The 15,830-nt window shown below is 35.5% G+C and overlaps 1 protein-coding gene across 1 annotated transcript; it reads left to right on the top strand.

Moving 5' to 3' along the window:
* Window positions 1–251: 251 nt before the first annotated feature.
* LOC105646424 (M28 Zn-peptidase nicastrin) lies at window positions 252–10,697 on the top strand. Its single transcript, XM_012232279.4, has 14 exons — window positions 252–721; window positions 900–1,072; window positions 3,025–3,128; window positions 3,947–4,013; window positions 5,648–5,740; window positions 5,812–5,976; window positions 6,117–6,257; window positions 6,351–6,428; window positions 6,991–7,103; window positions 7,182–7,242; window positions 7,598–7,765; window positions 9,585–9,686; window positions 10,142–10,231; window positions 10,337–10,697. The coding sequence occupies exons 1-14, from the start codon at window positions 442–444 to the stop codon at window positions 10,397–10,399; spliced, it is 1,698 nt and encodes a 565-aa protein (XP_012087669.1). The 5' UTR covers window positions 252–441; the 3' UTR covers window positions 10,400–10,697.
* The last annotated feature ends 5,133 nt before the right edge of the window (window positions 10,698–15,830 follow it).

Below are 15,830 nucleotides of genomic sequence, written 5' to 3'. Positions count from 1 at the left end.
TATTATTGCACTAAACTTTAAAAGATTAATCTTTTTTATCAAGCCTCCCAATCTATAAATATTAGGGATGATATTTTAATTTGGTCAAAACATTAAATGATACATTAAAATTATTGTTGAATGAGGCCATACCTTAAAGTGTATATTATTATAGATATAAGTTAAATATTAAAATTTTAGTAGTTATCTCGAAAATATTTGTGTGAAATTTGAAATATCCGAGATATATTTGCTTAATTAATCCCCAGAATGCTCGAACCACTCAAGTAGTTGGTAAGAGCAAAGTAAACAACGTTAGTAAAAAGTGTTTCGCTGCAACCAAACTCCATGCTCTGTGAAGCTCACTATTTACTATTCTATTCTATTATATTGATATTTTGTCAGATCAAATCAAATCATTTGAAACCCTAAACAGTTCCGATCCAAATCCAATACAATTCCATGTCTCCGAAGAAACCACACGAGCGCCAAATGCTCGAGTCTGTGTATTCCATGATCGCTCTGGTTCTCATACTTGTCGCCTGCGTCGAGCTCTGTGACGCCGCCACCGTCGTCGACGTTTACCGTCTTATTCAGTATGACATCTCCGGTGTCCCCTTCGGATCTCGCCTCGCCAACCTTAACCACCACGCTGGCTCTTTGCATTTCGCTCCTGGTGCCGATCTTTCGCGTACCGTTGTCATGATTCCTGTTCGGGAACTAAATATCACTTTTGTTAAAGGTACCTGTTTCCTGTTAGTTGCTAATTGTTACTTAAGTTAAGTTGCTTCTTAATCTAGTAGGTTCCTAGTCTTTCCAAATTAAGTGGAAGTGTATGTACTGGACTTTTGTCATATTGATTGATTGAGTATATGGGCTTTCGTGGTTGAGATTTTCTTTTGTTAATTGTCAAATGACAGAGTACATTACTCAAAGAAAGCCTCTCGGTGGGTTGTTGTTTTTGCTTCCCCAAATGTTTAATTTTGAAAATAGAGGTGACACGGGGAATAACCATCAAATACATGACGACAAGCAGCTTATGAAGATCGTATTGGTGGAGCTTGAACGATTACTTTTACATGCCAACATACCTGTGAGTGAAATAGTAGACGAGATCCTTTTCTATTTGCCGCATATTGTTGGTTTAATTTTCTTTTTCCTAGTTAGATCGCTAGCTGATTGATTTTAGTGTATGCTTATTATTATTATGGCTTGAAGTAGATTATAAGACCATAGACAACCATGTAGAGTGTTGGATGTCCCTGTCATGTTCACTTAATGCTCAACAAAGTTGGAGTTCAAAACTTTACTAATCTTTGTAGGTTCCAGCTAACACTTGCAACTCACTTCCTTTATTGTTTTATTCTCTTAAATCTTTCCCCTCAAGGTGTTCTGTCTTGTTTCTCCTGCTGAAATTCTCATTTGTAATCCGATTTGTGATAGAGTAACAAAATTATTTCTATTCCATTTACCCTGCTAACTCCTAAGTCTTCCCCAGTTGATTCTCGCCATCATGGCTAGGCAGCCAATTTTTATCAAAATTTCAGATGTTTCCTTCCTTGCACCAAATTTACCTACCTAATAGAATGTGATAGACCTTTCATGTTTTTTAGTTGGATGGTTGCCTCTTTCCCGTGTACTATTGTTGAATCATATGAAGAACATGCTGAAAAATGTCATTCAATGCCTATATGTATGTGTGTGTGTATATTATAGTCCAACAAATAAGTGTGCAATAATGTTTATGGCCAAGAATTTCAGAATGACTACTAAACAATTGATTGAGGGCTTAATACATAATTTCACCTTGAATTTTGTTAATTTAACCTTGTGGCACTCTTTAACTTTTGCTTTGATTCATCAAATACCTTAACTTATAACATTACACCTATTAAATGCTTCAGCTTGCAAAATCATTTTATTGAACAATTTAACTTGTAAAATTAGATCAATTAAACACCTAATTAATTAGTTGAAAAATGTAAAAATTATTGTTCTAAAAGTTATGCTAATTGCACATTAAATTAATATTTACATATAAAAGCCAGAAACCCTATCAAAATGTACAAGTTCAAGTGCACAATAGGTCATTCACAAAGTCTAGTGCCCCACATGGTTAAAATTGCAAAATTTGGGATGAATTTATGCTTGGCCATTGATTGAAATAAAAGTATATGCTGAAAAAGAAACTCAAGATGCAAGATGAGTGGCCTGCGATGTTTGCTTTTGAAGTGCATTAACAATGTCTGTAAAGTGTGTGTCATAAGTGCTATTAAACCTATCAAGTGTAGGGATCCTCATGGCTCACTAGAAACTGGAAAATAGAGAATGGATCGGTCTTATGAGTTATTAGAAACTTTAAATGGACATGACAGATTAGGCAGGTTTTAGCTAATCTTTTTCTTGTATCACATTACAAGGTGTCTTCTCACTATCTCAAGCTAGATTACTTGTTGGGCTGTGAAAGGAAGCACAAATCATTTCTTGTTCCCTTAATTTGCTTGAGAAAGGAGTCTTTGGAGTCATTCTTTCCCTCGTGTGTGAATGCACTCACTCGTAATTGTACATAGGATTTTGAATATCCCTTGGTCTAAGATTTATGGTTCTAAATTAAAATTAAGTTGTATTCCAGATATCAATACCATATCATTAATGAATTATATCATCATCACCTATATTATGCCTGGTAATTAGATTCATCCCACTTAAAAATAAGCACCCAACCCTCTACTGATGCTTTTAAGTAATATTGTAATGGTATAAGACTGCAATCTTGTGTGAGTTCCTTGTGGTGCTCCCAATTCAGACTAGCATGTGAAGCAGTTATTGTACATTCAACCATTTCAAATAATTTCCCCAATTTTCTAAATTTTCACCCATGTGCTGCTCAGAGGATGTTTCGAACCCAGATAATTATACAGTTTTAAATATATGTTATCTTTGAAAATTATATCTACTTACCCCCGATGCCTTTTCTTTTCTCCTTTTTCCCTATTTAGTGACCTTATTTTGTTATGTATGTTTTCTAATCCTTTTTGGTTACAGTATCCTGTATATTTTGCTTTTGAAGATGATGACATTGATGCTGTGTTGGCTGATGTCAAGAGGAGTGATGCAACCGGCCAACCTGCTACTGCTACTACTGGCGGGTTAGTTGATCACCTCATCAACGGGATGTGAGAGTTTTAGTTGATGTGCAAATTAACATAGAACATAACAGATTTTTGTGATAGGATGACTTGGGTGCTTTTTGAATATTCTGCATCTTGTCTGTTCCTAGCATTATACAGTCAAACTTGCAAATTTGAATCCCTATATGTTGTCTTTGTTGTTTTCACAACCTGTTGCTGGGACTGGAGTTACAATTAGCTGCCTCTGCTCTCCTTTCAGTTTCTTTTGTAGGACAGGATTAATGAAGAACATATAAAAAAAGAAAGGAAAATGGAAAAACACATAATGAGATTCACATGGTTTTGAGGAGAATTAAGCCTTTAGTAAAATATGGAAATGGAAACACAGGTTGAGGGGACATAGACTGATCTTGACTAGCAGTTTGCATCAAGGTAGGATTCAGATTGCTTAGAAATTTCTGATCTTACAGTTCCATAGAGCCTTTGGTTTAATTAATGCATATATTTTATGAGCCATGTTTAGAATTAATGGCATTTACTCTTGCTCTTGCCTACTTTGTCTGGAGCTTAGAATTTATTTATTGCTTCTGATTTGTCAGTCATAATGTTTTAATAGTTGTTTAGAAACTAAAAAATTTTGCTTCCTGTATTGGTATTAGATCTGTATGGATATCTACTAATGGATGGCCTTGCCAAATGCAGTGTACTTATACATGTATATGCATTTGTCGCCATATATGTGTTAGTATTTTGTTCTGTTAGGAACAATAAAGCTTTGGAGTATGTTTATTGCTGTCAAGATTTCTGATGGCGGTCTTTGCTTGAAAATGTTGCAGATACAAGTTTGTTGTGTCAGCACCAGAACCTAAGAAAATTGCAATTCCCACCATCACAAACATTCAGGTCCCTTTTCAACTTTTTCTCTCATATGTGATAACCAGTTATAATGAAATAAAATATCTTGCAAATGATTGTTTATAATTGATATATCTTTGAATAGTTGAACACAGTATTATATTCAATTTTTCATTTGTCTTTGTCATGGGAAAATAATAGTCATAGGATCTTATTGATCTCCTTCTCATGAAGTGTTACTGCAATGGAAAATATTGGGAACTTATATTCATATGATTTCGTTGCAAAACTTTAACAAAGGACCTAGATTTTGCTTTCAAGAATATATCATTCCCTTGGTATTTGTTGTGTCCCATTTTTTTCATCTTACCTTGACTTTTTTTTTTTTTTATCCCATATCCTAGTTTAGGTAATTTTGTAGTGCCAGCGAGGTTGGCCACTAGAGCCGTTCTGTAGGCAGTCAAAAGTTTCAAACACTTGCTTCTAGCTTTCCCCAGCATGAATAATAACCTGATCCCTGCCACTGCCAACCCATGCTACCACTAAAAATAGCATCATACATGCATTAACGAACACTTTCGGATGAAAATCTGTTGTCTTCAACTTCTATATTTTAATCAATATTATTTTGAAATAACTCAGTGGGCTTTAGCAGCTCTCGGGCAAGAAAAATTAGTAAGATAGTTATGGAACCCACTCTCTTTCTGCCATATTATATCTATAGGCCTGTGAAGAGAAATTCTTACTTACACTTTGTCTACCATTTGGCTATAGGCTAAAAGGAGAACTTTCTTACATCATCAAAGTTCATGTAAATATTTTGTGCTAATGAAATTATTCTATTGGCTTTGACTGATTACACCCATGGGGTGAACATTTGGTTGGTTTAGTTCGAACCAGTGCAGACTGACCTTTTGTAGAAGGAAAGCCAAACCAAATCAAACCAAACGAAATTGTTTATAGGATCAAACCAAACCAAATCTTTAGTTTTTTGGTTTAGACTTACTTTTTGGGTTAAATCAGTTTGGTTTTAAGGTTTTTTGGTTCGGTTTGATCAGTTTTACCAAATTCTACTCAGTCCTATCCACCTATGAATTTCTGAAGCATTAGGTGTAAGCAACTTGAAAGCCTCTCTTACAATATCCATAAGGCTGTTGTTTGATTAAAGCAAAATATTATGTATTTTCCCATGTTTTTATTAACAAATTGGAAGTACTGAAACTTGGACATTATGTACTATTAGTCTAGAAAATGAAGAAGTGTACATATATATTATAACAGAGGGTAAATGCTGAATTGAAATTTTAGCATACACTATATAACAATAAACAGTAGACTTCCTTGTTTGCCAGCAACAAACGTAGTGGAGTCATTCAATCAATTTGAATTGATCCTAAATCTGATTCAAATCCAATGTAGCATCTACTGCTATAATAGAAAACAAATTTATTGACTGGAAGTCAGCCACTGTTTGCATTCATTGTACAGGTAGTCTCAATTGCTGAGAATTGTAGGCTTGTTGATCGTGCTAATGGTGCTTGTTTATGAACAAAGTTCCTTTTAAGTTAGCTACTGTTTCCTCATTCATTCTGTATCTTATCTGGACAACTTTTTCGAAACTATTGAACTACTAAGCTTATTTGTTCTGAATCTTATCTGATCAATCCTTTTAACTGTTGCAGGGATGGTTGCCAGGTTTGAAAGCAGATGGAGATCCAAATCAACTTCCAACCATTGCTGTTGTTGCATCATATGACACATTTGGGACTGCTCCTGTATGTGATTTATTTATTTTCCTTAAATAAATACTTCTATATGCTGTAATCATCAAAAGTTATTTTTGTAGGCATTATCAGTTGGAAGTGATAGCAATGGAAGTGGCGTGGTAGCTCTTCTTGAAATAGCTAGGTTATTTTCTCTTCTCTATTCAAATCCAAGGACAAGAGGAAGGTATAATTTACTTTTTGGGCTAACATCTGGTGGACCTTATAATTACAATGGAACTCAAAAGGTGCTTATCATCCATTGTTAGATTCAACTTTAATTATCTTTTATAGGCGTTTTACATTCATTACCTTTCCTATTACTTTAAATTCTTTGTCCACTTTTATTTATAATAATTCAATCATATCAATGTCTAATCTTCTGTAGTGGCTAAGGAGCTTTGATCAACGGTTACGTGAGAGCATTGACTATGCAATTTGCTTAAATAGTATTGGCTCATGGGATAATGAATTGTGGATTCATGTGTCTAAGCCTCCTGAAAATGCTTATATCAAACAAATTTTTGAAGTAAGTTGATGGAAATTTTAAATGAATAGAGCTTTTCCATTTTCAGAGCTGAGAGCTATTGTTTTTTATGATTTGACATGGAGATTTTTCCAGGGTTTCTCTAGTGTAGCAAAAGAGTTAGGTGTTGAAGTTGGTCTGAAGCACAAGAAAATCAATATTTCAAATCCTAGAGTAAGTTAATCTACCCTGATGATTTTATTTTTGTGTATCAATCCTAATCCTCCCTCTCCCCCTCCCAAGTATTTCTAATTTTCAAGTTACTGTTTAAGAAGAGTCATCTTTATTAATGTGGATGCGTGAAGTTTTTGACTTTGGAAAAGTAGTTAAAACTGAGATGTGATTTTGTTTGAATATAGGGTTTTTGACTCATCAAATGGTAGAGGTAGATAAGAGGTCGCAGCACTCATATTTTCCACTTTGTCTATGAATCCATTACCCTAAATTTCTGAGCTCATATAGAGCTAGTGCGGTGTTAGAGACCACCTTTTTTGTTCTTGACTGATGCTTTGATCCTGTTGCAAGGTTACTGATGTTAATGTACTTGGTGTATGCTTTCTGTTTTACTGATGACATTGCACTCTATTAGAATCTTGATCACTCAGCATGGGCATGTTGCATGTGCCTCAACAAGAAGCATGATCTGTTAGAATAATCATTTTTTACTTGATATGGAAATGCCGTGCATTTACTGCTCTCATTTAGACAAGGTGATATAGCTGTTGACATGCTGTAGGTAGCTTGGGAGCATGAACAGTTTTCAAGACTGAGGGTCACTGCTGCCACCATTTCTGAACTCTCTGTAGCACCAGAAATGTTAGAAAGCACTGGAGGTCTTTCCGATAGCAGGTTCTGCTTTTAACTTGAATCTTTTTCATAGATCCTCTTACTTTCCATGTTTTTCTGAGATATTGGTTTTCTGCACAGAAATTTTGTAAATGAAACTGCAATTATCAGAAGTATCAAGTTAGTTGCTGAGAGTATTGCGGTAAGGTTAACATACCACTGAATGAGTTTACTTCACTAGAATAGATACTTATTCTGATGTTGTACTTGATCGACGAATGCACACACATTTATTGACGTCCATCCCAATGAGGCCATATCAAACTAGAAGCAAGGTCTCAAGGACCAATTTGGTTCCTCTTTGTTTACGTTAATGTGTACATAAAAACTTATTTGTCCTATTATATACTTGAATGTATTGTTCATTTCCTAAATATTCAGATTGGTAAAAAATTCTTTTCTGGCAACTTCTGAAGAAAGTCTAAATGAAATATATTTTCAGTTCATCTTTTAGTTTTAAGATCCCTAATGTGACCTTTTCCTTCTATTGCATTCAGAGACATGTCTACAATTATCAAGGGGAGAAAATCAAAATCTTCGCAGACGATAGTAGTTTGGCTGTTAATCCTGCTTATGTACGGTCATGGTTAGATCTTTTGTCACGAACACCTCGAGTGGCACCGTTCCTTTCAAAGAATGACCCCCTTGTGATGGCATTGAGAAAGGTGACCAATTTTGAAATTATTTTTTTCACCACATCTTTATGGTCTTCTTGGTTTCTGTTATTTCACTAAACATATGGTAATTATTGTTGGTTTTCTCTTGGTTTTCGTTAAAAATATTCCTCTTTGTTCCCAAGTATTTCCACTGCGGATGAAAACTAAATTGAATTTCATTCAGTTACAGCCAACTTGTTTTTCTGTTCAAAGAATGCAATTGAGATTTTTTAATGCAACTGATTTTTTCTTTTTACTTTGCACTAAGCAATTATGCTTGCAAATGCCTGACAAAAGGAGATTGCATTTTTTGTTTTTCTTTTTGACTCTAAGGAAGTGTCTTTGGATTTAATGGTAATTTTGATAATGACATACTGTAGACTGATTTCTGTTTTTGCTGAGTTCTTTAGCATCTTTCATTTATTTTTGGGGAAGGGGCTGTTGGTGTTGTTTGGAGCACTTGGTTCTCGTGTGTTTATGATGTGGAGTTTGCTCAACTTCTTGTGGTTGCTATCAATTGGATGCTATGGCATATGGTGGTTTTGAGGCCTAATGCATTAAATCACTCTGAACTTTATCTCTTGTTGCAATTTTCACCCTATTTTGACCTGTGTCAATTCTACACTAATTGCGACCTTTAGTTGCAATAGCATCCTAAAACTCAATTAATGTTTAAATTTAGCATAAAATATTATTTTATGCAGGACCCACTTAACAGCTTGGGTTAACTTAACCCAAGCTTAGTTTATCAACCTATCTACCAAAACGACTCCATATTAGAAGCGGGGAAAAAACACCTGTCATCTTCCTCTCCTTGTTCACATTCATCTCAGTCTCTCTCTGCAAAGATTAAACTAAGTAAGAAAAACACTAATTTAAATTCTCTAATGGTGATTCTTTCAATAAAAAAAACTCTTCCTTTCTACTAAAATTTGCTATCTAACAATTCTAAACTCTGAACCTTGTTCCAGTCAAAGACTGCTATTCTCAAACAGGCCCACTCTTACTATTCCTTTTTTATATGTTTTCACCTATGGTTACTATTGAAAATCAGAAGTGAATTCAAGTTCACAACTGTGCTTCAAAATTCCCAAAGAATCGAAGACAACCCTTAAGGAAATTCCCAATCTTGGTGACCCAATTATCCTAATCCATCAAAAGTGGCTAATTAATTCTCTGAATGGTTATTACGAAGTGAGCAGCGAAATTTGAAATTAGTGCTCTTGTCCTCAAAAACTTTTCCATGGCTGTGTTAGCGACAGTACAAGAGGTTGTTTAGTTGTCACTTCTTTTATTGTCCTTTAAAGGAAAAAGAAGAATATAAAATTTCTTGAAATAAAATTAAGAGAGCCCTAGATTTTCTGAAGATATGACTGAGAACAAAGACATCGTCTGAGAACAAAGACATCGTTTCATGCATTGTTTTAGGGAGCCTTAAGAAAAGTTAACCATGGAAAGAGTTGGCCCGGAAAAATAATTTTATATGCTAAATTTAAACTTTAAATTTTATTTAGGGTGATATTGCAACGAAAGGTCATAATCGAGGTAAAATTGACATAAAAGTTAAAGTAGGGTGAAATTGCAACAAGATGCAAAGTTCAGGGTGATTTAATGTATTAGGCTGTGGTTTTGATAAATTTGATTAGTAGTGGAGTTCATCTATTTAGGATTCGTGTGTATTAGGCCAGGTATATTTGTCGAATGTTTGGAAGATAGGAAGAATACTAAGCCATAGAATATTGGGATAGCAGAAAAAAGAAACTAACTGTTCTTTTCAACATATTTTTCTAACTTAACTTGATGCATCAACTTATTAACCATTTTCCAGGAACTAGAAGATCATGCTCCTGAAGTAACTGTACAACATGAAGTGCTTGATGGGATCTTCACATTCTATGATTCAACTAAAGCCAAGCTAAACATATATCAGGTTCTACTGTCTCTTCTATCCTTTCTCTGGATCACAATGGTGTTTGTATGTGGCATTTTCATTTGGCTCTTACATGTCTCGATGACAGTGGTGTTTATGAAAGGACATTATTCTTATTAGCCCTAACATTCTGTAGAAAATGACGGCTCAATATATTAGTTAAGAGTAGATTTTGAATTTGGCAGCACCTTCTGTAAACCGTTTTTGTTATAATTTCCAAGCTGCATGCGAATATTAATTTAGGTGTTGGCTTTATGTTTTCCTCTTCACAATTTACTCATAATACTCGATGATGCTGACCCTATGACATTTTTTGTGATAGTGAAATCTAAAAGGAAAAACAGAAAAGCTCCTATATGCATTTTCTCAGCTTCTACTGTTGAATATATGCAAGAATTTTTTCCGTCCCATCTTATTTGGCATTAATGGTAATCAGCTGAAATGTGGTGTTGCAGGTTGCTAGCGTAACATTTGACTTGCTCTTGCTTCTTGTGCTGGGATCGTATTTAATATTGCTTTTCAGCTTTCTTGTCATTACAACTAGGGTATGTACTCTTCTTGTACTGTCAATGCTGATCTTATTTTTTGAACATGGCTTCTTTTCTTCATAAATTGTCATAGAACTGATAGTTGCCTATGTGGTTCAACAGGGTCTTGATGATCTCATAAGCTTATTCCGACGGCCTCCCTCTCGCAAAGTGAAAACAGCTTGATAATTCGAACTGGAGTTGCCCTCCACAGAATTCTCGTTGAAGATTCTCTCTTGTAACTTAGAATTTTATCCCCGTCAGAGAGGAGTTGGGGATCACTAGCAATGTGTTGTTGAGTAGTTGAGAATCATTAGGGATCATTTAAATTTTTGTCCTTGGAAGATTTTTCATAATTTACTGGGGTAGAATGAGACCTTTAACATAGTCGCAAGAAAAATTTTGTTACGATACTGTTTTTTGTTCCCAGCAAAATACCACTGCAAACATTCTTTTCATAATATTTGTATTAATTGGGATGATAGCTTCGTTCTTTATTGCTTTTTAGTACATGGTTAGTTTATATTACGAGATTAGCTAATTGAAAATATAAAGGTACACCCATTGTTAAGAATGCTTAGTACATTTGTCAGCTTTGGAACTAATATCGTTCAATGTTATTATATATTATTATTATCAATAGAAAAATGGTTGCCAAATTCACTGTTTATGGCAAGTGTTTGGCTTCCGTTTTGACAATTATTACCTTATACTGAAGTAAACTAGTAAAGTCATTAGAGTGGCTCTTTTCATTTGGTTTCTCCTTTCAACCAGATAAATCTTTTGGTATAAAAAAAAAAAAAATGTGATTGTGATACCAGACGTGTTAAACCACAATTGGATATAAGGTTTTGGTATTGTTTGCTCTTGTTGGATCTATGTCTATCAGAATGCCTTTAGGCAGTGCGCGATGTAAATAGTGGGTCTATGGCCACGAGCCTATTAGTGAAAAGAAAGAGGGAGAGGTAAACTCAGGTAAAGAGGTATACATGAGAGAGGTAAAGAGGTATGAGATCCTTCAATACGTAGTATTCTAGGGAAAGTATCTTGAAGGGAGGTAATATCAGTGTTTGAAAGAATTTAGTATTTGGCAATCTCAAAAGCTGGAGAAAGTCCTGTAAGAAAGCTCATGAAAACCATTTGCTCTCTCTGGATTTGCTGATATTTGACATCAGTGTTGAAGGGTAATAGGACATTAAATTTCTCGTAAATTTTCTCATGAAATAGGTTAAGGGGATTATCTTACTGACTGGCTTGATAAAATCTTTTGCAGAATTCATACACGCAAAGACCAATTCCCTTTTCTTGAGTGCAAAATTCAAGGTACTCTATCAACTCAATAAATTCACAATGATTAATTTAACTAATCATTTCATTGTTAATAGAATTTCGAATCTCTAGAAATAACTAAGCATCTTCCCTTTATCAACTTTGCCTAGTGTCACCAATTGGTGAATCATTAGTTAGATGATCTTCTTTGTCGACACTTCTCAAATAAATCCTAATTTTCTTACTCTAATCTAAATAATTACCATTAAGCTTATGTTTTGTGATTTTGGTTGTTGCTGGAACCACCTCAGTAATAACAGCTAGCTTTAGATTCAACAGCCATGATTATTAAAATTAAATACTCAATAAAACACAAAAGTGAAGGCACCAAACAATGGTCATAATGAGAAAACTGAGAAAAACCTCACCAGAACGTCATTGCATAAAAAAAGTAACCATTGGAGTAGATTGTTGACACTGAGTCAATGGCACAGAACAAAACTCAGTTGTTAGAAATTGCTTGCTGGCGCGTGGGGTTGAGCAGAAAACTTCTTAGGCCGCGTAAGAGCTAATCGTCGGTAGTTTGGTCACTGCACTTGGTGGAGCGACCGATTGGCTTCCTTGAGTGCCGATTGAAGATGATGGGTTTTTTTCGCAAAGGAATGAAACGAGCTTGGTTCATTTTATTTTGTCAAACCGGTTTTCTCTTATTAAACCCATTCATTAATCCTCAAAGAAGGTGATCCTTTTAGAAAGGGATTAAAAAAACGGCTCTTACTTTGATAAGAGTCTTGATTTGGAGTCGCCACCCTCTTTAGGAAACTATCACGAATTAATTGGTTCTTTAGAATCTTCTAATTCGGTTTTAATTCAGAGATTGGATAAGGGAGTTTGGTACGATATAAACAAGGTGTTAGACACTTGGAATTGCCCGGTTAAGAATCGACCTCCTTCGTTGTCCACTTATTCACAATAATTAATAACATGATTAACTAAAATCGAGATGTAAAACATTTTATGCATTTTGGAAATCATGGCAAACATGCACATTATCTCATACATACAACATAAATTAAATCGTCCAAAGAAAGGGAGAAGGAAAAAAGAATTACAACTAATATCCTAAATATACAATCTACCCAATTAATTCCCCAAGCAATTATTCAACCCACTAACTATTACAAATATACAATAATATGACCCATTAAGGTCCTTTACATTAAGCTTAATAAATAAAAGCAATGAACAAAATTAAAGAAATAATCACAAACACAAAATATACTCATTGATGAAAATTAGATAGCAACCACATTCATTCACAATGATAAAAATGATGAATGTTAATGTTAAGATGTTCTAAGCTAAGGTTAAATGGGTTAGATTTAAGAAAAATTAAAGAACATTAAAGTAAAGTGCATAAAAAGTAAAATACTGGAATTTAAATCACTTGGAAATAAAAGATAGTAAATTAAAAGCATTTATCTAAAGATTTAAACAAGATTAGAGTTCAAAGTCTTGATGTTCATCATGGTGGATGAACAAATACACCCATCACTACCATCTCTCTTGTTGATTATCTAGTCCATAATGAGTCGTTTTCGCGATTCAAAGCGAGATAACTCTCTGCTTGACTCCAAGGAACTTCAAATTGGAACCATTTTATTGATTTTTATTTTCTAGACTTCTGAAATGAAGGTCTGTGCACCACTAGAAGTGGCGTGCGCCACATGTAATGGCGTGTAGACCTTGCCTTGATCAGAAGACTCAGAATAGGATTTTAAGGCTTTTTGACTGGGAAAGGAGTGGCATGCACCATACTTAGTGGCGTAGACCCACTACTTAGTGGCGTGTGCCACTTCTGACGTAGTCAGAAGCTTTCTAGTTGATCACGAATTGGTCTCCCAACCTGTAAAAAGGTGGTGTTTTCAAGACACCAAAAGCAAAAAAAGTCTAATCTGAGTGTTTCTGGGTCTTTTAATCACTAGGTTATGGGTGTTTTTCTCCAAATGATTGGATAAAGACCTTGACCCAAGTGAAAACACAAGTTTTTCCTAGATTCAAAGTTTGAGTTTTGAAAATAGTTTAGTTTCCCTATCACATTTTCTAATGCCCTATTTATAGGCAAATGGGGAAAAGGTGGCCCTTTTTTAAGGCTTAGGTGGTAGGTGCCACTGGTGCGCCCTAAAATTGGGTTGGACCGATTTTTACCAAATTGACCCAGGTGGTATGTAAAACGAGACGGCGCATCGGGGAACATTCCGGCAAACTCGAGGCGCTCTTGGGCCCGATTTCACTGTGAAATCCCTGGAAACTCGAAAAAGTAAAAACGATCAAACAACTCAATTATCTTAGTCATGGACCATCAGTCTAAGAATTAGAGCGATCAGATGTCCCGATTTGATTTTATGCAAAAAGGTTATCATAATTGAGTTTTTTGGGGGAAAAATTGAGCATCTATAGTTTGCCCCTACTTTGATGATATCTTGCTTTTTGAGCAAGGTGTCGTCAAAGTGCAAAGTAGATGCGAAAGTAAAACACACTTACCTGATGGTTGTTGAATTGCTGTGTCTTGTCGAGACAAGGCGAGTGTCCTTTTAGACGGATTTGCATTCTTTGAACAGCTTGAATGTAGAAAGTGTGCCATCGGGGTGGCTTTGTTGATGTAGAATGCCATTTTGGCGGTGTTTGGCAGGTGAATTGCATCATGATGCTTGATGTCTTTTGTGTGTGACTGCGTCATTTTGGCGGTTTTGCTGAAATGCGTAACTTTGGATGAGTGCGTTCTTTGAACATCTTAAACTGAAGGGAAATGCCATTTTCGGCGATTCAATCAGGAGGTGTGCCACCAAAGGACGATTTAATCTAAAATGAATCACTTTCGATGGGTAGGTTCTTTGAATAGCTTGAACTGAAGGAAAACGCTAGTTTCGACAATCTGGACAGTGGTGGTGCACTAGCTGGGATGACTTAATCTGAAATGTGCCAGTTTGGGCGGGTGTCACTTTGGACATGTAGAGTGGAGGAGTTGCGCCATTATGATGGTCGACGACTTCTGCGGATGACTGCGCCATTTTGGCGGCTTTGCTAAAATGCGTCACTTTGACTTGCTGTCACTTTGGACAAGTGCCTTCTTTGAATGACTTAAATTGAAGGGAAACGCTAGTTTCGACGATCCGGATAGTGGGTGCGCCACCTGGGATGGCTTGATATGAAATGTAGCATTTTAGGTGGGTGCATTCTTTGAACAGTTTGATTGAATTGCATCACTTTAGACGAATTTGCAAAAAAGTAACTTCCTCTAACAGAAATGAAGGCGTTTGGCCAGTTAAGGTTAGTAATAAATTTCGTGATTATGCCCAAAAATAAGTGACTTTGCACTAAAATATGAAATGCATGACTTCGCGTGAATTTTTGTGAAATTGCATTACTTTGCATGAATTATTATGAAATTGCTTGACTTTGCATGAATTTTTGTGAATTTGTGTAAATTTATTGAAAATTGCACCGTGGCACTCATAATGAGAAAAAATTTTACCTGTTGGCCTAGAATCTTACCTGTGACTAGCAGTGATACCCCTACTTAGATGGTGGCCGAGGTGGGTTGCCGGCTAAGTATAAGAGTTGGTCGCTATAAATGGGCTCAAGCTCAAATTGGGCCCAAGGGGCCAAAAGCTTATAAATAGGTGAAAGAGAACCATTTAGGCTTCACCTTCTCTGTCAAGCACAATGGCAGTTGAAAAATGTCAGCGACTGGATTCCCAGAGGTGTTGTGATTGATCCCGTGACTCGGGTACTGACCCATGTCAAAATGTTCAAGGTGTATTTCCTTTGAGTAATGGTGATACCACAATGGGATCTTGCTACTTCAAGGCCTAAAACATACTTCAAAGCACCTAAGTCTTTGATCTTGAAAGTCTGATCAAGTTTGGCCTGAAAAAAAGTTAATTTCATCAAGATTATTGCTTGCCAATACGATATCATCAACATACACTAGTAAAATAGTTATTGAGCCATGAGAGTGTTTGACAAGTAAGGAAAATCTGCTTGTGACTGAAATAGATGAGGACGATTTTCTTTTTTCAATGACTAAAGAAACTAAAGACAGGCTTGGTTTATTTTAATTTATGAAAATTGTTTTTCTTTTTATTAAAACTGTTTTAATGTCCTCATGTAGGCAACCTTATCTGAAAAATGGATTTTTTTAGAGAGAAAATGACTCTTTGTCACGACCCATTTCCGTGGGCTAGACCGGCACTAGGACCTGGGTGGACTTAAGGCCCCCGAAGCCCGTAGTAAGCCTAACTTATTTAAATCTCACATTCTATTTATAATTATGGATTCAAGCCCA

This window comes from Jatropha curcas, chromosome 1, assembly GCF_041381405.1.
Source record: "Jatropha curcas cultivar XTBG-Jc1 chromosome 1, XTBG_Jcur_1.0, whole genome shotgun sequence".
Taxonomy (NCBI): Eukaryota; Viridiplantae; Streptophyta; class Magnoliopsida; order Malpighiales; family Euphorbiaceae; genus Jatropha; species Jatropha curcas.
The sequence above is the reverse complement of the archived record's forward strand: the minus strand, read 5'-3'. Positions and strand labels throughout refer to the sequence as shown.

What these genes read in the sequence shown, in the direction of transcription:
- LOC105646424 (XM_012232279.4), top strand. Translation starts at nt 442, where the DNA reads ATGTCTCCGAAGAAACCACACGAGCGCCAAATGCTCGAGTCTGTGTAT. An exon ending in CCACCATCACAAACATTCAG is followed by an intron (nt 4,014 to 5,647) that starts GTCCCTTTTCAA and finishes TAACTGTTGCAG; the next exon opens with GGATGGTTGCCAGGTTTGAA. An exon ending in ATATCAAACAAATTTTTGAA is followed by an intron (nt 6,258 to 6,350) that starts GTAAGTTGATGG and finishes AGATTTTTCCAG; the next exon opens with GGTTTCTCTAGTGTAGCAAA.